Consider the following 26,973-nt stretch of genomic DNA (forward strand, 5'->3'; position numbering starts at 1 on the left):
AGGGAGGGGCCGGACCAGAGGACGCGCCGGCTGGGAGGCAGGGAGGGGCTTGGCGCGGGGCGTCCGGGCAGGGGGCACCGAACGCCCGGGTGCGCAGCCCCAGGCGCCCGGAGCGCAAGCGGCTGGGCGCGCGCGAGCGGCAGCCGCGCTCTGGCCGGTCAGCCACGGTCGGGCCGGGGTCGGGCTCCGAGGCGCCGGCGGGGGGCGAGGCGGGGCGGCGAGGGCGACGCTGCAGTGCCCGCAGCGGCGGGCTGGGGGAGCTGTGCCCGCCTGTCCCCCAGGCTCAGGCGGGGACCGGGCAGCTGGGTCGCCGCGCCTCTAGCCCGACCGAGCTAGACGACGCGCAGCCAGGCGTGCCTGGAGCGGGCTTGGGCTCCAGGTTCTCCCGGGCGCCCGGCCGGGGAGGCCCCCGGAGAAGCCAGTCCCGCGGGCCAGGGCGGCCGCGGCCGCCGCCGCTCCGGCCCGCCCCTGGGGGGTGTCCCGGGCCGCTGGGCCCGCCCAGGTAACCCCATCCTCGGCCCGCCCCCAGCCCGCCCCCCCGGCCGCCCGCCCGCCCGCCTCCGCCGCCGCCGCCGCCGCCGCATCCCGGCTCTGGGGCGGCGCTGACAGTCTGGTCCGCGCCGGGCAGCGGGCGCAGCAGCGGGCAGGGCTGCCGGCAGGCACGGAGGCAGAGCCCCGCCGCGCGCGCCCCGGCCCGCGCCCGGCGCCGCGCCCCAGCCCACCCGCGGGGCGCCCACCTGCTGCCCCGACGGGAGGACCCCGCGGCCGCTGCCGCTGCCCAGGGCCGGGCGCCCGCGGCGGCACCATGAGTCCCCGCTCGTGCCTGCGTTCGCTGCGCCTGCTGGTCTTCGCCGTCTTCTCGGCCGCCGCGAGCAACTGGCTGTAAGTCGGGCCGGGACCCGGCTGGGCCGGGCTGGGGCCGGGTGGGGCTGGGCGGGGCAGGCCCTGGGGGCAGCGGCCGGTGCCAGGCGGCGCGGGGCAGCAGGCGCGGGGGCGCCCGGCAGGTGTCTCGGCCGCGGGACGCGAGGTTCATTCGCCCTCTGCGCTGCCGCCGCCACCACCACCTGGGCTTCCCTCTGGACACCCCTCTGCCCGGGTCCTGCTCCCAGCACCGAGAAGGCAGGGGTGGCGGCGGCGTCCTGGGGATCCCTAGAGCGCAAGGGGTGCGAGCGCGGGGCGGCGGCTGGAGTGGGTCGTCGGGCGCGGAGCACAGCCCGGACTGAGCTGACAGGTCGCCGAGGAAGCCCACTACCGGGAGGGACCTTGACTCCTAATAAATAGCAGGTTAGTCCCGAGAAGTCCAGGAGCTAGCTGCCCTCGCCGACCTGCCCCGCGCTGCACTGCGGGCTGGGCTGGAGGCGTGCAGGGACCTGTTTCTACTTAGGGGGCGGGATCCCGGATAGAAGGAGGGACGGAACCGGGACCACCGGCCTCCAAAAGCCCGAGGCTGGCGCTGGCCGGCTGGGGCAGGAAGAAACTCCGTCCAGACCTTAAAGAGGACAACAGCCCCCTACCTCCCTGTGTCTCGCCTAAGGAGGAAGGGGTGGTGACCGCTGGTGACCTGTCTGTCTGTTTCTCCTTGACTGGGCCTGGCTCAGGGGACTCCCTGCGAAGGGACAGAAGGTTCACTGGGGCGGGTGGAGGGATTCTAAAGGGATGAGCTTTCATGAGTGGGGGAACAGAGAAGCAAGAGGACGCTGGACACCTTCTTCATCCCCCTCAGTGACCATTCCTCTGGCCCCAGGCTTAACCCTGGTCCCAATTCCTTCTGCCCAGAGCTCTGCCCCCATCTGCTGTGGGCAGCCAGTGGGGAGCCAAGCTCCAATATTGATCTGAAAAGCATGAGGTGGGAAGGGGGATAGCCAACAGTGTAGCTGGGGTTTCCATGGAGACAGCGGGAGAGGAAAAAATTCTCTCTGCATCAAGACCAAAGAACAAATATCTCCCATGAAATTGCCCTGAGTGTCCAATGGCTGTTGCTATGAGGTCATTGCGGCCGCCCGGGCCCTGCAGGCTGGAAGAAGTGTGTTCGTTGGGGTCAGAGCCACCCAGGGCTTGGGGGACGGAGGTGATGTGGAATTCTCCCAGCTGTTCCGAGAGCGAGAGTGAGTGACTCCAAGGCAGCCCGAAGTGGCTGCAGAGCTTTTGTTTTTCTTGGAGACTTAATTTGATTAACACTTCAGGGGCAGTGGCAAAGTGTACAGAAACCGAGGCCCACCGCCTCCTCCCACTACCTCCGGCAGGCCGTCTCCTTGAGTGGGGCCTGGGTCACAGAGCCGAAGAGGGGAGCTGATTTGGACATGGGGGAGTCTGGGGCCCCTGGAGCTGAGTCTCGGAAGCATAGGTTCCAAGCATGGGGTCTCCAAAGTCAGCATGAGCGGCAGGAAGAGCAAGAACTGGGTCTGACCAGCTCAGGACTGAGGGCTACGAAAAAGGGAAAGGTGGCAATTCACGGGTCTGACTCAGGCTTTCAGGGAAGAGAGAGACATCCTTCAAGAGCATCTAGCGTCTTGGCTCATTTTATAGATGAGGAAACTGAGGCCCCAGGAGGGGGAGCTACTTGCTTAAACTCAGAGATGAGAACTGAACCCAGGTGCCCTGACTCCCGGGCAGTGACATACCCCCTTCCCTGAAGCCGTCCCAAAGTTAAGCCAGTGTGGTCCAGATAGTGTCACTACCCGTCCTCAGCCATGTCCAAGCCTGAAATCCCAGCTAGGGAGGCAGCCCCAGCTTTGGGTCACGCAAACCATGGGGAATTCCAACACAGTTCTCGTGCTTGCGCCGTAGGGGGTGAGGTGAGGAGGGGAGGCCGAGAGGGAGAAGAGAGGTTGGCAAACCTGTTCTCTGCAGCAGTGATGGTTCAGGTTGCCATGAAGCAGGTCTCTGGATGACCCAGCTCACTCCTGCTCCACCCCGGGCTTTGAGCCAAGGGTCTCTCTGTTCAGCCCAAGGCAGGAGGAACAAGAGGCTTCCCAGGATCCTACCGAACCAGAGAGGCTGTGATGGAGAAGGGAGCTCTGGACACATTCCAATACTGGGTCCAACCCCAGGCCAGGGACTGGGCCAGCTCTGGGGGAAATAGATGTCACAGCCTGGCCCCCAAGGAGCTTGGAGGAAGACAAGATAAGAGCAAAACCACGAATGGGTGAGACAGTGTGCATGCTGTTGCTCTGAGAGGGATGAGCTGAATGAGCTGGAGCAGTTATGGAGGGGACTTGTCCTGGAGATCGTAGAATCTGGACCACAATAATTAGAATAGCTCCCCCCGTGCTATCTAAATACTGACGACATCTGAATCCCAATTTACAGATGAGAAAGTTGGGGGATCACAGAGGTAATTGCCCCAAGTCACCTAGCCAGTAAATGTCAGAGGCATCTGACCCAAAAGCTGCCTCTAGAAGGAAAAGCTTCTGGCGGGCAGATGTCCCTCCAGGCACGGTGGCTGGCACTGTGTCTTTTCAAGTGTAGGCCACGCTGGAGGTCTGGCCCCAAGAGGATGGCTGGCAGTGCTCTCAGAGGAGCGAGGCCTGAGTGTCCACTCCCCTTCCAGTACCTGGAGTCAGGATTCCATCCAGGGTCAGTTGGCTAGCCGGTTCAAGAGCCAGTGCTGTCCGTTGTCTCAGAAGGGCGGGTGGCCTGGCGGGGAGGCCAGGTGTCCCGCTGCGTGCAGCTGTTGGGCAGGGTGGAGCTTGGAGCTGGGAGGGCTCTGCCGCCTGAGGCCTGGGCAAGCCCAGAGAAGCTGGAAGCTGTTGATTAGACTTGTGTCTGGCACCAGGAGCTAGTTGACAGCTTGTGGCAGCTCCCACCACAGAGGGAGGGATGAATGGATGAAAACAGTCCATCAGTGGAAGACCTGGACTCTGCCACAGACCTGGGCTCTGTCTCTGAATGTTCCCCCCGGCACTGGGGCTAGGCTGGAAGTCGGGAGACCAGGGTTCCAATCCCAGCTTGGCCCCCAGTGCTCAGCGACCTTGGATGGGCCTCTGTTCCCCTCTGGGCTACAATCCTCAGCAGGTGGTTCTGAACCCCAAGTGCAAGTACTGGAAGAGTTAGAGAACAGATAAACTAAGGTTTCATCATTGTGGACACTGAAGACAGGCAGTAATGCATGCAGCTGGGGCCCCAACGGAGGCCTGTTAGGCCAGGGCAGGGAGCCTGTGCTGCACTCAAAGGTGGTCCAGCAGAGTGGCTAGGAACTGTGTCTCCAGGACAGACAGTACGCAGTTCCACCCCCAGGTCTGCCCCTGACCAGAAGAGTGACCTTGGACAGGTTACTCAGCCTCTCTGAGGCTCAGTCCTCATCTGTTAAATGGTACCCGTCCTTGGGGGTGATGAGGGCAGAGTGAGCCTGTGCTCATAGCATGCTGAGCACAGTGCCCGCCACAGCCATGGAAACAGCAGCATGGCCACTGCGGGAAGCTGAGGGTGGCTGTCACTGCACTGGGGAAGACGTGCCCCTGGTTACAGAGGTGTTGGAGAGAACGGGCCTGCTGCTCGGGGTGCTGCTCCCAAGCCTTGTTTACCCAAAACTGTTCTGTCCAGATCCTGTGATCTTACACAAGTCACACAGATAGGCTTCTAGGCTGCTGCCTACCTGCTCTTCAACCAGGGCCCCTGGAAGTGCCTCACAAAGGCAGAGAGGCCAGCCTGGCTCCCGGGCAGATCCTGCCGGCCCGAGGAGCGGTTTCTGGAGCCCCTTCCATGCCACTGCGGGAGGCATCTCAGTCCCCACTGGATCTGACTCCCGGCAGGTATGCATCTCCGTCTCCTGGCCAAGCTCCTGTGTGCCTGCTTACCTGGCAGGGGTGTGTAACTCCCTTAGCACAACTTGCTGGGCCAGGTGTGGGCAGAGCCAGCCTAGATGTGCAGTGCCAACCCCACAGGTAAAGGTGTGGTCTGTCTCCCCCAGGAAGGGTCCCCCTCATCTCCAGCTAAAATAAAAAAAAACCCTCCCTTCTAAATAGAAAAAAACCATCCACCTGGAGCACCTCCCATGGCTGTGGGCATTGAATCACAATCACTAACACACCCACGGCCCTTTATAGTTCACATGTTCACATCAGTATTTCTCAGATCCTACCATTGACATTTGAGACCTGTCCTGAGCATCATAGGATGTTTGGCAGCATTCCTGGCCTCTACCCACTACATGCCACTTATGCCTCAACGAGGTGGCCACCAAAAATGTCTGTAGACATTGCCAAATGTCCCCTGGAGGGCAAAATCACCCGACTGAGAATCAGTGTCTTAAAAAGCATCTATTAGAACCTATGAGAACCACATAAACTGTCCCCCTCCCCCTTCACAGGAGGGAGTCTGCATTCTTTTCAGCCCCACTTCAGAGGCCCAGAGGTGCAGTGACTTCCCCAAGGGCATTCTGCACATCAGAAGCAGGACTTGAACTTGACTTGCTCTCATGTGTCCAGATCTCATGGTTTTCATTCCCGCCTATAGAACTGTTCTGAGAATATCTAACTGTAGTCTAAGAGTATGGCTTCTTACCTCTTCTACAAGGTTATAAACCTCTGGAGGCCGAGGCTGTGACATAAACACCTCCCAGCAGCCTCGGTGCCTGGCACATGTCTGGCACGTAGTAGGTGCTTAGTCAACATTTGGTGAACAAAGGAAGGAAGGGCCTGTTCACTCCAGAGGGTTTTAAGTTGCTGTCATATCATGGCCCACCTTCAAAGACCTCGAGTAGGAGGGAGGCTCTGCTCTACTGCCCTGTGTCTCAGGTGATGCTAAGATGTGCCAAAGTGAGTATCAGAAAGTGTGCCTGTCACCTGGCAGCTCCCGGCCAGGGCACCCCCCAGAGCCAGGCTAAGTGCTTTCTCCCCTCACCCTCCTCCCAGGGCCCCGGGACCAGGCTCTGCCCCAGGGGTTTGCTCAGGCAGCAGTCACGACCCAGCTGTCTGCTATGGCTTGACTTTCTTCCCTCAACCCTGGATTAGCAATTGAGCAACTCAGCAAGCATCTGACAAGACAGTGCTCCCCAAACCTGTTGAAACTCGCCCAACTTGGGCCCTGTGGGTGCATTTGGAAAGCTGAGCATTTGCACGAAGCTTCCTCCTCTTGTTCCTCCCTCTGGGAAGAAGGGCTTGGCCTGAGCCAGCCGGGCACCGAGTTGGCCAGGGAGCCACATACAGGGGTGACAGCTGCCCACCATTGCCTCCCCAGTTACCCCCACTCCAAACGAGCTTGCAAGAGCCACTCAGTAAACTCAGCTGGGAGGCGAAGCTGCGACCCCATGGTTGCTGTCCAGATTTCCGCAGGAGTTGCCAGGTTTTATCTCTGAGTCCTGAACTGCATCTTCTGTGATTCAGCCAAACCAGGGAGAAGGCTCGCTCCCTGCCGTGACCCTCCCCAGCTCCTCCTTCCCCACTCCAAACCCCTCTCCACCTCCCCCATCTCCTGGCAAACTTGAAATCAAACTCTGTTTTCAAAGTTCCCTGGCCAAGTCAGAACCCCCGCAGTGGAGGGGACCTGGTCTGAGAAGAGAGGCGGGGAGAGGTGGGTAGATGGAGAGAGGGATGTGTCCGGGGAGGGAAGGAACTTCCCGACAGCTCGCAGCTTACGAAGGAACTTTGGAGAGGCCCATTCGAAGCAGCATGAAATTGCTGATGAGACTAGAGGGGCCTCTTTCCTTCTGTGACTCTGAATGGTCCTTCCAGACCCGGTTTCTCACCCTGTTCACACACAAGTCATATCATCACAGGATTGGGTCTCAGGAACTCTTTCCCAAGCAGAGTGTTCCTCTTGAGGCAGGAATGTCCATCTGCCCCAGTACCCCAGGCAAAGAGGACCGAATCACAGCCATCAGAGTCAGAGGGGTTCTCAGAGATGATGAGTTCACCCCCGTTCTGGGACACTGAACCTCCAAGCAGGAGAGTGACTGCCTGGTAAGCCTCATTTAATCTTGTGAAGCACTCACTTGTCAAGACCATCAGGCACTGTGCTAGGCATTTGGGGTCACAGAGCATATTAGTGGTAGAGCTGGAACTCCACCCCAGTCTCCCGACTGTCTTCCCAGAACTTTCCCTGCAGCAGATGAAAGCAGGCCTGCAGCCCATCCCCCTAGCCAGGCATCTCTGCTGGAGGTGATGAGAGACAAGGGAGGAACCAAGGTTTTCCCATCTGCCCTACCCTGTTGTGGGGGAGTGAGGCGGGGGAGGCGCTCAGCCACAGGCTCTCCCAGGATCGGGCCTTTAGAAGGGGTGCGCCAAGGCCATGGAACCCACTAGAAACCTGGAACCACCAGAGCCTGAACCTTACTCCAAGGGCAAGAAAGGCACTCTGGGGACAAGGGTTGGATGGGTCTTTGTAGGGGAGAAGCTCTCTACTGGAAAACAAGGAGGCGAGGCAAGGTCAGTAAGTGCCTTAAATTTGACACCTACTCGCCTCCACCCCACAAGTGCCCCAGAGAGAGAAGAAAAATCCTCACCCCTGGCCCAGCTCTGAAACCATCCAGGTTCAGGTCTGAGTGGCTACTTTCTGGCCCTGAGCCAGCCACCAGCTCCCCTGGGAACAAATACAATGAGATGGAACATGGGGGCTCCCTAGTAGGAAATGGAGGACAGGGAGGAACTGTAGGGAGCTGGGGCACCAGGGTGCTGAAAATAATGGAAACTGGGACGCAGAGAGACAGAAAATGGGGGTTCTAGCTTCTAAGAATGGAGAGAAGGAGCTGGGGATCCCAGGAGACAGGCAGAGGGGGAATCACACCCTGAGGTACAGGGGTGGGGCCTTGGACTCCGAGGAGGCCATCATTTCCCCCGACTGAGGAAGGGCACTGGGGGCAAAGAGAACTTGACCTGGGCATTGAGAACTCTGGAGTTACACCACATCTGGAAAGAAGGTGGCAGGCAGGCAGCACCCCCAACCCCACACCCACTGTGAGTGTCTCCAAGGCCAGCCCCTCCGCGCTGGCTGCCCCTCCAGGGGGTACAGGCTGATGGCAGCAACTCCTTCCATGGCCCAAGAAACTGCAGGGACCCCAGGCCCAGACACTGTCCAGGCAGTCACATAACCACTGAGATGGCTCCCCCCTTGGCATTCCTCACTCCTGAACGCAACCCTGAGAGATGCCTTCACTATAGTCCAGAAAAGACACAGGGCTCTAGAAAGACTCATCAGTGAAAGAATGAGACCACCTTCCTCAGATCATTGCCCACAGATGCCAAATCATCATGCCCTCGGTACCCTGGGCCATCTCTGCAGTCTGATGAGCCAGCCCAGGCTTCGGAGCCAGAATGGCCTGTTTTCAAATCCTGACCACTCCTGGCTGCATGGCCTTGAACACATGCCCCTCTGAACCTCAGTTTCCTCATCTGTAAAAGGGAGGGATTGATACCCACCTGGACAACCCTACATGGTTTCAATAAGGATATAGTAAAGCAAGTGACAATTCTTTAAAAAGCACAAGTGACAACAGATGTAAAGTCTCTCTCTTCCAGTCATCTAGTCCCCTGAATGGTTTCCAAGTCTTTTGGGCACACCGGAACTTGTCCTGGACCCCTGCTGTCCTCACCCCAGCATCCCAGCTCCTAATCTAACAGCACCATCCCCACTTCATCCCATCTCTTATACTCCTGGTCTTTGGAAGATCCATGTGATGAGCCAGAATCACTGGAAACATGTTCTCTAACTCTGCATACTCCATCAGGAGATTCTGACAGAAATCTACAGCTGCGATCGAGGCTGGTATGATCCACTGTTCCCAATGGACGTGTGTCCTCCCATCAGGGGTGCTCAGCTGAAAAAAAAGGCTGGGAACCCAGATCAAAGAGAGCTGATGGAGCCAAGCCAAATAAGACAAATGAGAAGAACCAGTCTGTGGTCCAGAAGAAGGTCCAGCTCGAGGGACTCTGAAGAGGCTTTGAGATGACAGTGATGATGACGATGAACATCTTAATGATAATGATGTAATGATGTAATGATATCACCAACAGAGAAGGAGTGCCTACTATTGAATATTTAATTCATTTAAGCCTCCTGAGATCAGAACTATTCTGCTCCCCATTCTGGAGGTGAAGACACTGAGGCCCAAAGATGTTCCCTCACTGGCCTCAGGTAACACAGAGATGGGATTCTGACCCATCCGTCCATCTCTCTTGCACAGTGCACCACACTGCCTGCCATGCAAAGGGATAAGCCTCCAGGACAGGGACACTGTCAGGGGAAGGATGGCAGGAAATTAAGACAGCGGATACAGAAACCTTCAAAGGTCTGAAAACAATTGGAGGTGTGAAAGCATCTTGGGGAACTAGGTCCTCCCCACCCGCCATGAGAACACGGTCCTGGATGGGGTCTGTGTCCCTCTAGCCTTCACCCGGCTGCGTCTCCCAAGGCGGCTCTGTTCAGCAAGCACCCGTTTCCTTCCGGAAGACTCCTCCTCCCGCCCGCTTGGCCTCCTTTCTCTCTGGTGTCACAGGCACGACTGCTCCTGAAGGCTCTAAATGTGGCCCGGGCAGGCCGGGAGGCCAGAGGGAGGGGGCAGAGAGGCCTGGGCTGGCGTCCCAGCCCCCACCTGGACACTCGTGGGGCCAGGACCCACGACACTGATCTGCCTGGCCTCCCAAACGCTCCAGCTATTTCCCGTCCCCTGTCCTCTTGACGCCCAGAGCAAGAGCCTGGCAGGAGTCAGAGAGGTGCAGATTTTCCTCTAAGAATTTGTATATTTTTTTTAAAAAGCAAGCAAACCTGGAAAAGCTTGGGACAAGCCCAGCTAATTTTAGTTTCTAATGAAAACAGCAGGTGGCTGAGAGGATCTGATCTCCCTGGCAGGGCCAGGGCCCTCCAGCCTTGCAGGCTGCAGGCACGGGCCGGGCGCGGGGAGGGCCTCCTGGGAGGAGCCTGAAGGACCGGAGCCCCCGTTGGAGAAGATTGGGCATGAGCTGGCTGGCAGCGGTCGTGGGGCGGCCTGGGCCGGGGGGTAACCCGATCGATGGCACGGCTGTGGCTGGAGCCCTGGGTGGCCGGGGCAGCAGGTAGCAAATTGCTAAGCTTGTGCTCAGCAGTGGCAGGAAGAAGCCTAAACTGGGGCAACAACCAGAAAGAGAGAAGAAGCAGGGATGGCCAAGACCCTGCACAGGCTAGCCCAGCCCAGTGGTAGCCAGCGCCAATCACGCCCAGGCTCTGTCTCCCCCAGGAACGGCTTGTGCGGCTGACATTTGAGCCCCACCCCACTCCAGGTTAGCGAGTGGCAAGCGTGTCTCTAGGGGAAAGGTTGAGCCACCTTAAGGTGTGGGGAGGGGGCTCCTAAGGCCCCAGGGACCAACTGCGCCTGCCCCTAAGGGTCTCCAAGTCCTCAGCAGACTGAAAAGCAAAGGAGCCCCTCTTTCCTCCCTCACCCCCGAGCACTCTACCAGGAGGGGAGCAGAGGGGACCTAGTCAGGACAGAGCCTCCACTCATACTGCAAGCATTTATTGAACACCTTCTACCCGCCACGCCCTGGGCTAGGCATCAAGGAGGCCACAGACACGACGTGACATTGAGGGTGGCGTCAGCCCCCCATGGCTGTCAAACAAAGCAGAGCCACAACCAGGGTACAGGGGAAAGAGAGTTCCCAGTTCGAGCTGAGTGTGCATTCCAGCTTTGCCACTCACTAGCTGTGTGACTTTGGGCAAATCACTCCACCTCTCTGGGCCTAAGTTTGCTCATCTGTAAAATGAGGCCAGGTACCCTAACTGGATGCCAGACAAGTAAGCAGCATGGACAAGGGCCTGTGATGCCTGGGGTACAAACTGTCCCCACCCCATTCCCAGCTCCATTTCCAACTCTGACACCCAGTCCTTCCCAAGCAAGATTCTGGGTTTGGAGAGAGCCGGGTTGGGGGGTGGGGCTGTACCTCCTATGGCATGGAAGGGGACAGCTGTGGGGCCAGAAGAAGGCAGGGGCTGGGGGTGGTGGGCACTGGTGCCAGCCTTGGGGACAGGGACACTCCTCAGCAGAAGAGGTCCCTCAGCTTCCTGGAAGCTGTCCCAGTGACTCACAGCCATGGCAGGCCAGCAGCTCACCCCTAAATCCTACTACTGTTATTTTAGCCTGTGTCCCCTCACTGAGTCCTGAGCCTGGCAGAGGGGATGAGTAGTTCCTCCGGTCCATCTCCCTCCTCATTCAGTGGCAGGGGCTCAATCTATCAGCCTGGCATGGGGCCAGGAGGCCTTTGAGGCTTGGACCCACCCCCTGCCCCCATCATCCCAGCCAACTCTGACATAGACCCATTCGTTTACGGTACCGTGAGGAGATGGGCTCCGAGTGGGGTGGGGACTTGCCTAAGGTCACAAAGTGGGTTGGTGGCTCAGCCAGGCCTCCCCAGCCTGCTTCCCCTGCCCAGAGAACCCCTGCCTTGCACACAGAAGCCAGGGCCCAGCACAGCCCAACCTGGCCCCTTGGCCGGACGCAAGAGCAGAGGCTGAGATGGGGACATGCCAGCTCTATGCCCCCACGTCACAGAGGGAATAGGGCGCCCCCTTCTTCTAGAGTCCAACCCTAGCATCTGAGCAGGAAAGGATCCAGCTTTAGGCCCAACGCCTTGTCCCCTCACCTGTGGCCTCCCAAACGTGGACCTGGCCCATGGCCAGTAGTCAGGCTCTTGGCGCCCCCTGCAGGCCAAGAGCACCAGGTGGGACTAGCTCCACGGGGGACCCCTTCCCTCAGCTGGCAGAGGCAGAGGGAGCAGCCAGGCAGGGCTGAGGTGCCAAATCGGCCCCCTTCCCTTACAGACGCACCCTACCCCTGACCCTCAGCCACCCTTGTCTCCTGTCTGAGAAAGTCAGGCTTTTGCCTGCGCCTCAGGACACTGCTAGTCTGCATCCTCTGGGCAGGACCTGGTAGAGAAGACTGGGAGAGTCCCAGGAGGCAAGGAACGTGGGGAAAGTGAAGGCAGCTTAGACAGCCTCAGCCCGAGACCGCCCACCTCCACCAGCCCATGCTGCCAGGGAAGGGAGAGACCATCACAGTTACGGCGCACTCATGATGTGCCGGGGTGAAAGCCGGATGCAGCAGCCGCGTCTAATCACGTTAACTTCTCACAGCCGCCTGCAGAAGAGGAACCACGACCTCCATTTCCAGACAAAGAAAGCCAGACTCAGGCCACACAGCCAGGGGGCTGGTGCGGCAGTGAGGAAGAGAGCGGGTCCCAGAATCAGATTCCCTTGGGCTTAAAAGGAAGCCTCACCAGTGGTTCCCCAAGGGCTTCCCATAAAGTGTCCTCCATGCTAGTGCCAGCCTGGCTTCACAGCTGCTGCTGGGAACCTGTTAAAAGCCCAGATGCCCAGCAGGCCCTGCCTGGAGTGGGGCCCAGACACCTGTGCTTTCAACAAACCCCACGAATGTGTCAATGCACAGCCGGATTTGAGAACCATCGCTCTGGTCCAGCCCAGGTGCCTGACATATAGAATCCAGCTGCTGATTGTGCACCCGTGGGGCTGGAGAGCTTGGCAGCCTGCAGGCAGCCCACCAACTGCACCTTGGGTTGAACAAACCCAGCTCCCAGCAGCCTCTGCCCACTGGTGTCCTTCATCTCCTTGAGCTACATAAAAGAATATTGTCTCTACCAAAGGCTTTGAAGCCGGACAAAACCAGGTTCGAGTCCTGGCTCTGCCTCTTACTAGCTCTGAGGCCTTGCACCCAAGGCAAAGTGCGTAACCTGTCTGTGCCTCAGTTTCCTCCTCTACAAAATGGGGGTTCTTTGGCTTGCTGTGAGGATTAAATGTAATAATGTAAGTAAAGTATTTAGGCTTTGCTGATGAAGGGCCATAAAAGTGTCTTATTGTCATCGTCATAAAAATCTCCCCTATCTTACTAGGCTTTCTGTGTGCTTTTCTGTCTGGGGCCACTCACTTATTCATTCCCTCGCTCAGCAAACAGACGTCGAGTTTCTGCCTCGTTGCCTCAGACCCCGGTCAGACCATCTTTCATATGCAGGATCGCTCTTGCTCCTGACAACAGTCCCCTGACTTGGCCGCAAGCATGGTCTCTCCTTCACATTACAGATGGAAAAACTGAGTCCCGGAGAGTGATGGGCTTCCCCATTTATCCTTCCTTAGACAAGAGATCTGTGCAGCTTCCCTTGTAAGATGCACCAGCATCTTCACCTCCACCCCTAAGAGGGTCATCGCCCCCTGCTGCTCGGAAGACTGGGGTTGCTGGGCTGGTTCCCTGTGGAGTCAGGGGCAGTGGGACATTTGCTCTCTTTTGCTCAGAGCCCTTGATCTGTGGGGCTGAGGCTGAAGGTAGAACCAGGGTCTGAGTTTCCTGCGGGCAGGTGATGGAAAGGCCCCTTTTCTTCTCTGAGCTGACCTGTAAAATAAGGAGTCTGGACCAGACCACCTGGCAGGGAACATTCCTTAAGTCTGTGATCCTGTGCACTCTGCTTTGCCTCCAAGAACCTGGGAGGCAGCACCAGGGAACCCTGCCCTGGGAGGATGCATCTCCCACTGAAGAAGTGGGACAGGGAGGCAGGGGAAGGAGAGGAGCACTTCCAGAGTCACCACTCAGCTCTCTTCCCACCATCAGGCTGCCACTTGTGCACCTACTATGTGCACTGGGCCCTGGCTAGGGATGCTGGGGTGATGAGAGGGGACAGGCTGAGGGGCAGTGTTTGGAGCACAAGCCTCAGGGTCATCCGGACCTGGACTCCAATCCATGTCTGCCTTTACAAGTCAGGTGACCTTGACAGTCATCTCACTGCTCTGAGACATACCTGGCGCTTAGTAGGTGCTCAGTTAATGCACTCCCTTCCCTTGAGAGAGAAACCACTTTCTTCCTCACAGGGTCTTTCCCCAGCTCTGCCCCAGCCCCGTGAGCTCCTGGCCCAGATCACAAAGTGGCCATCGTTAGATGGGGCAGAGCCTTCCAGGGCCCTCATGGAGGGCAACAGGCAAGAGGCATGCCCATGGGGTTTGCAGGAGTTTGAAGCTTGGCTCTGGCACTTGTTACCTGGGTCATCTTGGGCATGTCACCCTCTTAGCCTTTATTTTAGAAGCCACAAAATGAACATAATTGTCACCTCATTGATATGGAGTGAGGAAGCAACAGAAAGAAGTGCTGGCCGCAGTGCATAGCACATAGTAGGTGTTCAAATCAACAGTAGTGCTCTCTCTGTCCTTGCTGAAATGGATGCAGTAGAAGCCTTTCCCACAGGTGCCTCATCCCAGAGTGCCCTGACATAAATGATCTCATTTGGACTGCAGTCCTCACTGTAACCCTGTGAGGTGGGGCAAGCATTGGTGCCCCATCCTCAGGCTATAAAAACTCCAGAGGCTGAGAGGAGAGCATGGCATGCTTTGTTTTTAAAGCCCCCACCACCACCACCGTCTCCAATTCCCCAGCCCCCTACTGCCCTCGTCCCAGGTGCTGCAGCACTGATGCTGGTCTCTACCTGGTGGCCCTGGGTTGTGGCTGGCAGTGAGGATCATGGCCTTGTATCCTGAAGGTGGGCTTAGGTCATGGGGGTCCCTGCCTGGGGGCGGGAAAGAGAGAGCCAGGGCAGACAGTGGCTGCAGCCTCCCACCTAGAGGGTATCTCGATATGGAGCGGTTGGAGCCCATAGGCCAGGTCTGAGGTAACATCAGGGCACAGAGTTTGGAGCAGGGGCTGCTACCCCATCAGGGAGAGATCCCACAGAGGCTCTGTCAGCTTCCCTCCCAGAGCTCCCCCTTCTTTGTCTAACTGGAGACAGAGGCCTTGTACAAGACAGCATTGCCCCCTTCCCACCCCAGGAGCTGGGCAGGAGGGCTATCACTGGATCCAGAGAGAAATCGACCTCTAGGACCCATCGCTGGGACTAGTCGGCCCCCAGACACCTGGGCGAGGCATGGCCTCAGCCTGGGCGTGGAAGGAGGAGGGCAGGGGCTCTGCGTCGCGTCCCACCCCCCACCACCCTCTCCCCAGGTACCTGGCCAAGCTGTCCTCGGTGGGGAGCATCTCCGAGGAGGAGACATGCGAGAAGCTCAAGGGACTGATCCAGAGGCAGGTGCAGATGTGCAAGCGGAACCTGGAGGTGATGGACTCGGTGCGCCGCGGCGCCCAGCTCGCCATCGAGGAGTGCCAGTACCAGTTCCGGAACCGGCGCTGGAACTGCTCCACGCTCGACTCGCTGCCTGTCTTTGGCAAGGTGGTGACGCAAGGTGAGGCAGGGGCTGGCGGGGGTGCTGCGGACCCTGGAAGAGACCATCGTGTCCTTGGGTAGGGAACCACATGCCCATGAGTGACCTGACCTTTCCATCACTTACCAAGTTAAAGCCACATACGATGCAGATGGAGGCACCAGGAGCATCAGGACCTGGCAGGCAGGAGTCCGGGTTGGAGGGCTATTGGAGGGGGATGCTGTTCTCTGGCTGTGCAGCACAAGACAGTGTGCCATCTTGTCAGTCCTTGAGCTCCCATCCCGTTGTACAGTCAGACACTGAGGCTCAGGCAAGGGAAAAAGGATAGAGTTGCCCAGGGCTCCTCAGAGGGTAAACGGCAGAATCAGAATTCAGACCTGGAACTCCAGACCCCCAGCCCCATGCTGTTTTTACCTTAGCAACGGCCTCTCGTAAGCAAGCCCATCTTGTTCGTCTGTACCTTTGACGAACCGTGCAGAGAGCATCACCGTGCCCAGCCTGGAGACCCTGGGAATAACAGCACCCGGATCCTGTCCTCCCGGACTCACAGTCAGAGCAGCGACTACAGCTCAGCAGGGGCAGCAGCGTACAAACCAGGAGCACCAGCTAGGGACTAGATGCTGCTTTAAGTGTTTTCAGTAGTATTAACTCATCTGGCCCTTTGAGATAGGCCTCCTTATTGCACATGAGGAAACTGAGGCACAGAGAGGTCAACTCACCCAAAGTCACAGAACCAAAAAATAGCCAAGCCAGGACTTGAGCCCAGGCAGTCCAGCTCCAGGGTCTTGCTCTTACCCACGATGAGAGAATGCTGTGATGGAGGGGATGTGGGAGCCTCGGGAGCACAAGACTGGACCCCTCCTCTGGCCAGGACAGGATGCTCAGGGAAACCTTTCCTGAGGAGGTGGGCCCTCAGCTGACACCAGAAATATGAGAAGGCATTAAGCCAGAGGAAGGTGGGCCAGGGCAGAGAGAATGTTCCATGCAACTGGAAGGCTCCTTGAGAGGTCACCAGGTCAAGCCGCTGCCCTCGAGGGAGCGTTATAAGCCAGTGGCCTCTTCTACTTCCTGAGTGTGAAACTGACACTCCTGAGCCACCTCCAGTCAACAGGCCCCTTGACTTGCTCAGGCAGCAGGAAGGCACTGCTTGGGCCAACCTTTGTCTTGGCACCTGTGGTCCTGGACGGCTAGGGCTGCTGGGCTTGTGGCAAACCATTTGGATGCTGTTGGAAACCAACTGTGATAGAAATTTGGAAGCCATTCTCCTGGGAGCTGGCAGGGACCAAAAAGGCACGATCATGCTTGGCATGACTGAACGTTGCTGCTCCAGAAAAGAAGCGGAGACCCAGTCAGCGGCCTGGTAGCAGAGGACCTCCCAGGGTGAAGGTTCCCCTGCCGAGCACCCAGGGCTGCCCGCCTGATGAGGCCCAGGTACTAGGCTCAAACAGCAGACCCCAAGCATGGGAAGCCCCTCATGCACAGTAGGTGTTCCATATTGTAGGTGGATTGGTGGATAGATTGGCAGGGTTTCACATGCCAGGCCCCTTCACACCCCCGTGCCTTTGCACATGCTATTTCCTCTACTCCAAATACCCAGCCCTCTTTCTCCACCAGCTCAGCAGCTTCCTCCTCCACAGTCTTCCCAGCTCCTGCAAACAGGTGGTTGTTTTTACCTCTGTGCTGTAAAGCTCTTTGTTCATGCTGGTGTTTTTTTCTCTTTGGGGGGGGGCTTGTTTTTGATGTCATTTCAAACCTAACAAAAAAATAGCAAAAATAGTACAAGGAATTCCCAGATACTCTTTTTTTAAATCTCTGTGTGATGTATTTATTCAGCTACCTACTTTCGTTTTCTTCTTTTTTAAATCGAGGTATAATTGACATATATTAGTTTCAGATGTATAATGTAATAATTCCATAGTATGTATATATTATGAAGTGATCACCACAGCAAGTCTAATTAACATCCATCACCACACACAGTTACAAAAATGTTTGTCTTGTGGTGAGAACTTTTAAGATCTACTTTCTTTTTTTTTTTTTTTAACTGAAGTATAGTCGGTTTACAATGTTGTATTACTTTTTCGTGTACAGCATAGTGGTTCAGCTATATACATATATACATGTATATTCCTTTTCATATTCTTTCTCATTATAGGTCATTGAATATAGTTCCCAGTGCTATACAGTAGGACCTTGTTGTTTATCCATTTTTGGGGGGGGTGGGCGGGTTGTTGATTAGGTTTATTTCGTCAGTTATTTTAACAGGAACTACTGGGGACTGAACCCAGGACCTCGTGCATGCAAAGCATGTACTCTAACCACTGGGTTATACCCTCTCATATCTATTTTATATATAGTAGTTAGTATCTGTAAATCCTGAACTCCCAATCTTTCCCTCCCCACCCTCTCCCCCCATAACCATAAGTTTGTTTTCTATGTCAGTGAGTCTGTTCCTGTGTTGTAAATAAGTTCATTTGTGTAGTTTTTTTAGATTCCACGTATAAGTGATATCATATGGAATTTTTGTTTATCTTTCTTGCTTAACTTCAGTTAGTATGACAATCTCCAGGTCCATCCATGTTGCTGCACATGACATTATTTTATTTTTTATGGCTGAGTAGTATTCCATTGTATAAATACACCACAACTTCTTTATCTAATCATCTGTCAGTGGACATTTAGGCTGTTTCCATGTCTTGGCTATTGTAAATAGTGCTGCTATGAACATTGGGGTGCATGTATATTTTTTAATTAAAGTTCTCTCTGGGTATATGCCCAGGAGTAGGATTGCTGGATCATATGGTAAGTCTATTTTTAGTCTTCTGAGGAATCTCAATACTGTTTTCCATAGTGGCTGCACCAAACTACGTTCCCACCAACAGTGTAGGAGGGTTCCACTTTCTCCACACCTTCTCCAGCATTTATCATTCATGGACTTTTTTAATGAGGCCATTCTGACTGGTGTGAAGTGGTACCTCCTTGTAGTTTTGATTTCTGTTTCTCTGATAATTAGCAATATTGAGCATTTTCTCATGTGCCTGTTGGCCATTTGTGTGTCTTCACTGGAGAAATGTTTGTTTAGGTCTTCTGCCCATTTTTGGATTGGGTTGTTTTTTGTTACTGAGTTGTATGAGCTGTTCATATATTCTAGAAATTAAGCCCTTATTAGTCATATCGTTTGCAAATATTTTCTCCCATTCCGTAGGTTGTCTTTTTGTTTTCTTTGTAGTTTTCTTTGCTGTGCAAAAGAAAACAGATCCCTCCCAGAGCCAGGGCGTGCTTGGAGAAAAGGAGCCCCATTTGTTGAGGGCCTCCTGGGTGCTGTCTTGCATCAGACCCCCCTCACGACAATCCTGAGTGTGGAATGCTCCCACGTGACAGCAGGCAGAGGGTGTAGTGCACCCAGATCCGGCACCTGCCAGCTCTTGGCATGAGATCCTGGGCAGGGTCCATCCCCTGTCCTTGTCTCTGCGCCTTCCTCCCTAGAAAGTTGGGGCAATCCCAGGACCCAGCTCCCAGGCTTCCGGCAGGAGTCAGAGATGATATTTCCAAAGGGCCGATTGATTCCACGGCACCCCTCAGGGGACAGGGGCAGCTATCATACTGCCAGCATTGCCCGAGGTTACACAGGCTCCAACCCCACCCTCCCTCCACTCCCAGGCAGTGTAGGCCCCCTGCTACTGGCCTACAGAGGCAAGACAGATGGTGACATTATGGTGACCAGTGACGATTGTGTATAAGTCAGGGCCAAACTGTGTCCTCTGGCTGAAAATCTGCCAGACATGTGGTGAAGCTGGATGGGGCAGAGGGTGGTTTTTGGCTGAGCAGGCATTCAGGGCCAGGTGTGGGATGGCCTTTCTGTGGTTTGGTCCTTGCTTGATCCCAGTGCCTAGAGTAGCGCCTGCACGTGGGAGGTAATTGATACATATTTGTGGAATGAACGACAAGAGTTTGAGGATGGGAGGGAGAGGCGGTGGAGTCTGGTGAAGGTTCGGTGTGGCCGTGAGCAGCAGGTGTGCTGGGTCTCAGAGCGGGCTGGCCAGAGCAGGGCAGGCATATGGGAAGGCGATGCCAACCCCTCTTCTCCTGCTTCCCTCCCTCTGTAGACAATGCGGGGCCTCCCCCTGCCTCTTCACATCTTTCTCTGTGACCTTGATCACATTCCTGTCCCAAGAGAGAGGACTCGATGAGCCTTGAGGCCCCTTTGGGCTCCAGCTGCCTCACCGGGAGGTGATGTGGTGCACTGGTTGTAGCAAAGTGACGGTTCAGCCCAGACTGTCTTTCCACTCCCCATGCGTCTAACATCCAGGACACCTCACTGACGGCACCATCAGGCTGGAGCTGAGCAGATGCTTTTCGGGCCTGGGCAGTGACTAACACCTGTGTTCTCACCTTTGTCCTCAATATTGGCATCACATTGGACCCAGTGAGGGTGAGAACGTGCTTTCCTTCTGGGGACCTCTCAGGCCAGCCTGTGGTGCCAGCAGATAAGGCACAGGAGGTCTGAGGAGGGGGTACCCCAGAGACATTCTGCACTGGGGCTTCCTTGAAGACAGACTCACCTTGGCTTCCCATCCTTGGCATCCTTGGTGCCATTATAGAGCCCGGCTCACAGCATGTGGCTAACAGATGTCTGATGAGAAAGGAAGTGTCTCTGCCCTAAGGAAGGTTTTACCCCAATGCAAATATGTGGACAACAGGCCCTCAGGGTTTAAGTGCCCAACTCAACATTCACAGTAGCTACTATGTCCCAGGTACCTACTCTGAGCGAGGGACTGGGCTGAGCACTTCCTGTCTGTCACTTCATGAGATTTCCATACCCATCTGAAGAGATCAGAACTATGATCAGCCCCATTTCTATGAACAAGAAAACTGAAATCACACATCTAGGAAGGGGCAGAGCTAGGACTAGATCTCAGGCCTGCCCGGCTGAGCATCCTCGCTCCTCCCCAGTACCCACCTCTGTCTCCAGGTAGCTGTGAAGGGCCTGCTTTGTGCCCAACCCTGTGCTGGGTTCAAGGTGGGGCAGAGAAGGTGAGGGACAGCCTGGCCCCTGGACCTTCCAATCTGGCTGCAGAGGCACTTAGAAGATGAAATAGTCTGTCCGATTCTGCGTGGGGCGGGTAGGCCAGTGAGAGCGCCCGGAGTCCTGGGAGTCCATGATGGGGGGAGGGATGTGCAGAACTGCTGGGGTCTTGCCTGCCAGGCAGCAGCATTTTCCTCACGTTAGAACTGGGGAAAGTCACATCACCAGTAACAGTCTTAACATGGCTTTGTCCAGCTCCAAAGCCTTTCCCCTTTCCCCTGTCTTTCATTGCCTCTTAAATCTAAAGAGGCTTCCTGGAGGCGGTTTCAAGAAGAGATGAACTTTGCAGAGAAGAAAGCAAAGGAAACTGGAAAGCAGGCTGGGGGCAGGGATGTGGAGAGGACGAGGACAGTGACTTTCTCAGAGACCCGGGCCTGTCCTGCCCCACCTCCCCAGAACTTCCACTGGGTCTGCTTTGGAAACACATGAGTTATGCTCGGAATGACACTGCCACCAGGACACCTGCCCGGTGCCCCAAGGATCACCATGTCCGTAGCTTCCTTTCCAGCCCAACTCAGCCTCATCTGTTTCTCTTCCAAACACTCCTTCCTGCTCAAACATTCTTTCTTCTGACATCTGGGGAGACAGTGCACATGATGTTCACGGAAGAGCACAGGCCTCGAGTCAGGCGGGCCTTGGTTCCAGTTCCCACTTGGCCAGGGAACCCCAGACAAGCCACTGAGCCTCACTTTTTCCTCCATCAGGCAGAGCCGGAGAGAGCCAATCGCTCAGGTGGCCATGAGCAGATGTTAGACAGCAGATGGAAAAGCCCTCGTAGGCCCTCAGAGAGTGGAGCTATCCCCTCAGGATAACTCTGAATTCCCAGCCCCCGGCAGCCTTAACACCTTGGAAAAGATGGCAGTCAGGCAGGATCCAGAGGACACTCAGGATTTAAGCTGGTGGAGCCAGGGAAGGAGGTGCCCTGGAAGAAGGGAGAGCAGGAAGAGAGGTGTTGGCTGTGGGAGGGGGAAAATGGATTTATGGAAAAGGCAGAAGGTCCCAGGGCAGCTGCTAGCACCTTCAAGAGCCGGCTCTGCTGTCCCAGGAGGACAGAGCCAGGACTGTCTCCCCGCTGCAGCTGGAACCGGCCAACGCCCGGACCAGGGCCCATTCATCTAGCCGGTCACCGGGGAGCTCCCCTCTGCTGCCCTCGTAGTCGCACCACAATCCTTCTCCTGTGTCTCGGTGGTCTCTGCCAGGTGCCCCACCGGGGAGTGAAGCTCCAGCTGGGCAGAGGGGACGAGCCCAGAGGGGCACAGCGCTGGAGTCAAGAGGCTGGAGGAGCCGCTGCCATCGGCTCTCAGGGCACAGTTGCTCATCTACATTCTCCAGGCCTCTGGGGCCTCCTGTGCTGAGCACAGGCCAGCTGCTCACCACCCCCAGGAAAGAACCCACAGAAGGAACTAGACACGTCCCACAGCTCATGGCTTCACACGTGGGAGATGGGAAGAGATGTACTGTCGGGGAGCAGGGAGGTTCCTGTGGGCTTGCCTCCAGGCTCTGCGAGGCCGAATCATGTCAAGGCTGCCTGAGTCCGAATTCTGGTTCCGCCACTTCCTGGCTGGGTGTTCTTGGACCAGTTGCTTCACCACTCAGTGCCTCAGTTTCCTTTTCTGGAAAATGAGGAGGAAAAGTCTCTACTTCCCAGGGTTGTTGTGCAGAGTACATAAACTCCATCAGGGGTTGAGACAGCGCCCAGCACAGGCCACTTCCCCAAGCTTCAGCTCTTGTTATCACCTTCCTTCCAGGCCCCCATGGAGAGAACCGTAGCCAGTTGCTCCCAAGGCCAGGGTAAGGGGGCCTGGAGTCCTGGAGATGGATGTTGGTTGGGGATGGGGCAGGGGTCTCCCTGAGCCACCTGACAGGGAGCTCTGCAGCCAGGACTGCTAGCACTCGGGAGAGGAGGTGGGCCCAGAGCTGGGGTTGGGCCAGGGGCTGCCTGAGGGCCCAGAGAAGCAGAGGAGAAAGGACATGCCAGGCCAGGAGCTGGGGCCACCCTGCCAGTCCCATCCACCCTACCTCCCGCCTTCCCTTCCCCCCTGGTCTTTGGGGCAGAGATTTGTGCTGGTTCAGGCCTGGAAATACCAGAAATACCAGAAACTAAAGTCGTCTCTCTTTGGGCGGCCACAGCACAAAACCAACCAACATGATCCTGCTATTAACCTCGATTAACTTGGAGAGGATTCCTTCTCGGGCTGTCAAGGCCCCCGTGGCTCCAGCCAAGCCCCCTCATGCTGGCCCCAAATGGCCAGGCCAGGGCAGAGGGTGGGCTGTGGAGAGTGGGTGGTGGGCAGTATCCCCGGCTCAAGGGCCGAGCCGAGAACAGGGCGTCCTGAGCCGTCGGGGCTGCGCTGCCCCCGGCCCCAGCACTCGGCCTCCGCTGCCTGTCCACAGACGCGGGTACACAGGAGGTGATTGTTTCCGCCTGACCACGGCGACTGCTCCCCGGGGCAGCCGAGAGCACAGACCTGGGTGTCGCAGAGGTAATTGCCAACCACGAGGCCAAAGCCTGCCCCCTCCGCTCCTGCGGACACAGACACTCCAGCAAGAGACAGAAGGACAGTCACGGGCACACAGAGGCCCTCACAGGGCCCAGGACAGGAGCAGAGCCCGTCTGGTCACACACCCAGCTAGCCGTGTGCACATGCACTACACACACACACACACACACACACGCACGCACAAATACACTCCCTCCCACCACCCACACCCCCAGAAAGAGGCTACACAGCAGCTACACCCCCTGAGGCACAGTTCCTAGGAGGATAAAAACACCCATTCAGGCAGGAGATGGGGCAGGCACTGAAATAGAACCGCCAAGAAGCCACGGGGCAGAAGGGAAGACAGGCAGCAGAGGCGGACAGACCTGTGTTTGAGCCTTGGTCCTATCCCTTCCTGCCTGGGAGACTGGGACCCCCTTCCCCTCCCCAAACCTGCACAGTGCCATCTGTGAAATGGGCACGGATAAAACTCCCAGCGGCAGAGGGCATCCCCTCATCAGCAATGGCTGTGGTAAGCAGTAGGGGCCATTGTCACTATGATCTGCTCTTAAAGGTGTAAGGAAGCAAGATAGTCTCAGAAATGGGCCCAGTCTCAGCAGGGGGGCTGGGGCAGGTTCATAGAGTGGGGGACCCCTCAGCCTAGAGGGGCCAGCTGGGGAACAGGTACAAAAAGGGCTGGGTGGACAGGCCAGCTCTGCTACTTCTGTAGTCTTGCTAAGTTAATTCACCTCTCTGAGCCCTTCTTGTCTCATAAAATGACTAAACCTGTGGCGAGGCTGTGAGAACAGGACATGACGGTAGCTCAGAGCACTGAAGCTGGGCTGTCTGCCTGCTCAGCCATGGGCTGTGTGACCTGGGACAAGTTGGCTAATCTCTCTGAAAACGGGGATGATAACAGTACTTAACTGATGGGTGCTGTGAGGATAAGTGGTCAGCACACGTGCAGACCGCGGAGCAGTGATCGGCGTGTGCAAGTGTGTTTAGCCATTGGTCTGGTAAGGACAAGCACCGGCACAGCGTTTGAGTCCTGGCCCGCGGGAGTCAGCCTGCCTTGCTCTCTCCAAGATGGAGGCCCCATCTACCCCTCCCCTCTAAAAAGGAGGGTGCAGGGAGGAGCACTGGGACCCAGCCCTGCCCTCCCTCTGCCTCCCACAGGGACTCGGGAGGCGGCCTTCGTGTACGCCATCTCTTCGGCAGGTGTGGCCTTCGCGGTGACGCGGGCATGCAGCAGCGGGGAGCTTGAAAAGTGCGGCTGTGACCGGACGGTACATGGGGTCAGCCCACAGGGTGAGTGCAGGCAGTGGGGAGGGCGTGGGCGGAGGGCAGGGGCCTGGGCCCTGGCCCTCACTCACCCTCGGCTCCCCATGCCCACCGCACCCCAGGCTTCCAGTGGTCAGGATGCTCGGACAACATTGCCTACGGTGTGGCCTTCTCACAGTCGTTCGTGGACGTGCGGGAGAGAAACAAGGGGGCCTCGTCCAGCCGGGCCCTCATGAACCTGCACAACAACGAGGCCGGCAGGAAGGTAGTGTGCACAGCCCCGCCACCCCTCATCTGGGAGAGGGCGGGCTCGGCGAGGTCCCCACTCTCCACCCATGTGCCACTCGGGAAACAGGCTCTCACTAGCACCAGGCACCTCCTGCAGGTCAGTGGGGTGCAGGGTGGTGGGAGAGGGAAGCAGACAGGTGACCAGGTGTTACAGAACCATGTGTGTGGCCCGCAGCACAGCACGTGTGCCCCCAACGTGCCCCACACACACATACCTACACAGGTATGGTCTCCATCCCGCTTTGTCACACACATCACATAATAAACAGCAGAGCTGGACACTTTCTCTGTGTCGCTGCAAAGGTCATGTGCTTAACTGTGACACCATCTGCCACCTTGATCCCGACTGCAAGGTTCCTGTGCAGGTCCAGTGCAGCCGTGTTCTTCTCCATCACGTCACTGTTTTTGTATGACACAGCCCTTTAATGTCTCTCCTCTATCAACTCTGAGTGCCCCAAGGGCTGGGCCAATGTCTTCAACTGTTCCCAACAGTTTACCAGCCTACCATGGCACACAGCAGGAGCTTAATACAGAGGGAGCACAACAGTCAAACTTCCTCCTCTCCTGCGGGCCTCCCCGCATCCTTGCCCCCGCCTTGCCCACCCCCTAGCGGCCCCTCCCTGGCCTCCCCTGACGGCCCCTCTCCCCTCCCCGTCCCCCGCAGGCTATCCTGACACACATGCGGGTGGAGTGCAAGTGCCACGGGGTGTCGGGCTCCTGCGAGGTAAAGACGTGCTGGCGAGCCGTGCCGCCCTTCCGCCAGGTGGGCCATGCACTCAAGGAGAAGTTTGATGGAGCCACCGAGGTGGAGCCACGCCGTGTGGGCTCCTCCAGGGCACTGGTGCCGCGTAACGCGCAGTTCAAGCCACACACAGATGAGGACCTGGTGTACTTGGAGCCCAGCCCAGACTTCTGTGAGCAGGACATGCGCAGCGGCGTGCTGGGCACGAGGGGCCGCACGTGCAACAAGACATCCAAGGCCATCGACGGCTGTGAGCTGCTGTGCTGCGGCCGTGGCTTCCACACAGCACAGGTAGAGCTAGCTGAGCGCTGCAGCTGCAAATTCCACTGGTGCTGCTTCGTCAAGTGCCGGCAGTGCCAGCGCCTCGTCGAGCTGCACACGTGCCGGTGACTGCCGCCCGGCTCTGCGCCCAGCAACCACCCCGTGGCCCGGGGAAGGCCAATAATTTAAACAGTCCCTCACCACCCACCCCAAAAGATACTGGTTGTATTTTTTGTTTTGGTTTGGTTTTTGGGTCCTCATGTTATTTATTGCCGAAACCAGGCGGGCGACCCCAAGAGCACCAACCGGGGCCTCCCTGCAGCCTGGACCCTTGTGGCTGCCACTAACCAAAGGGACCTTGCTCATGCCTCTGGCTGTCCACATGTGGCTGCTGCTGACCACTCAGTTATCTGTATCTGTTTTTCTACTTGTAGACTTAAGGTGGGTAACAAAGAGTGTTACAGCCACATGCCTACTGACTCTGCCCTCCAGGGAAAGGGGTGACCCTATGGCAGGGGTATGGGCGCCATCTCCATGGCAGTGGCACCCCCAGACATACACAGATCCCTGGCTGCTTCAGCTCGGTGGCCTCGTCTCTCAAGCCCTCTGCAAAGGAGATGGGCAGATACCAGGTCCAGGGCAAAGGGTTAATTTCAGGCAGCCAAGGGCAGCTGAGGTTCAACCTCTGTGAGACCCCACAGCCCAGCAGCCAAGCTACCCCTCACAGAGGGAGACCTCTACCCCCTGGTCCCTCCCAGGCAGGAATACGGCTGCGTCCCAAGTCAGAGACCCCAGCAGGGCCTTCACAGCAACACCCCAGTGTGCGTCTCTTCATGGTGCTGCTCCTTGCTGAAGCTAAGAGTGGAAACGTCACACACACACACACACAGGAGCAAAGCCCTCTCCCAACCTTTATTTCACTCCCTTAACCAAATCTATCGAGCAGATACTGTTCTGGGCCCTGTCCTGGGCTGTCTCACTGGACGACCACAGCAATCTCGTGAGGACAAGACAGGGATGCTTGTGCCCATTCTGCAGGAGAAAGGGCAAGGCGCAGCCAGGTCCCAGAGCCAGTAGGTGCAGAGGCAGAGCCAGAAGAGCCCTCCAGCCAAGACAGAGCAGGCTCTGAGGGAACAGGAGGACAGCTGGAAAGCTGACGAGGTAAGGTCTCAGCAGCAGAGGCCCTCCCGCCCCCAGGCACCTCGGGCTCTGAGGAGCCCCGCAGAGCCAGCACCAGCAGCCCGGGCCCGGCCCTGTGCAGGGCCAAACCAGCAGGAGCCCAGCCCAAATTTCTGTGAGCAGGACCTGCACATAGAGAGCCCTGGCCTGACCCAACTGCTTCTCAGATGGGCTCCCAACCCCCAGAGGGCCTTGCTCTCAGCCCAGTCTCCAAGCTGCCCCCACACTGGGGCTTCAAGCTCCTGGTTTGATGTCTTAAGCTCTGGGATCCCCTTCAGAGGATCTCAGAAGACCCCCAAGTTCTTGGCTCCAGGGTTCTGTGTCTAAATTCAAAGTCTCAGATCCAGAACACGGGCTCCAGCCTGTAGACGCTCTACTCCAGGCCTGTGTTTTGTGCCTCCTGGTGTTGGCTCCCTCACGAAGAGAGGGTCAACACCCTTGGCCCCCAGCCAAGCTCTCTGCTCAATGTCCACCCAAGAAGGCCAAAACCAAGTGAGATGCTGGACCCACATTCAAATGCAGGGATAATCGTGGGGCAGGCAGGC

General features: G+C 57.1%; 1 protein-coding gene across 3 annotated transcripts; it reads left to right on the forward strand.

The window, feature by feature from the left end:
• The first annotated feature begins 752 nt into the window (after positions 1–752).
• On the forward strand, positions 753–25,482 carry WNT4 (Wnt family member 4). Of its 3 annotated transcripts, none has more exons than XM_031464305.2 (5): positions 753–882; positions 14,897–15,132; positions 23,854–23,985; positions 24,081–24,223; positions 24,911–25,482. In XM_031464305.2, exons 1-5 carry the CDS (start codon positions 806–808, stop codon positions 25,376–25,378), a joined length of 1,056 nt encoding a protein of 351 aa, XP_031320165.2. In that variant the 5' UTR covers positions 753–805; the 3' UTR covers positions 25,379–25,482. The 3 variants fall into 3 exon arrangements, with proteins under 3 accessions (XP_031320165.2, XP_064350018.1, XP_064350017.1); XM_064493948.1 differs by having other exon boundaries at positions 25,010–25,482; XM_064493947.1 differs by having other exon boundaries at positions 23,896–23,985.
• The last annotated feature ends 1,491 nt before the right edge of the window (positions 25,483–26,973 follow it).

The sequence above is a fragment of the Camelus dromedarius genome, chromosome 14 (genome assembly GCF_036321535.1).
Source record: "Camelus dromedarius isolate mCamDro1 chromosome 14, mCamDro1.pat, whole genome shotgun sequence".
NCBI lineage: Eukaryota > Metazoa > Chordata > Mammalia > Artiodactyla > Camelidae > Camelus > Camelus dromedarius.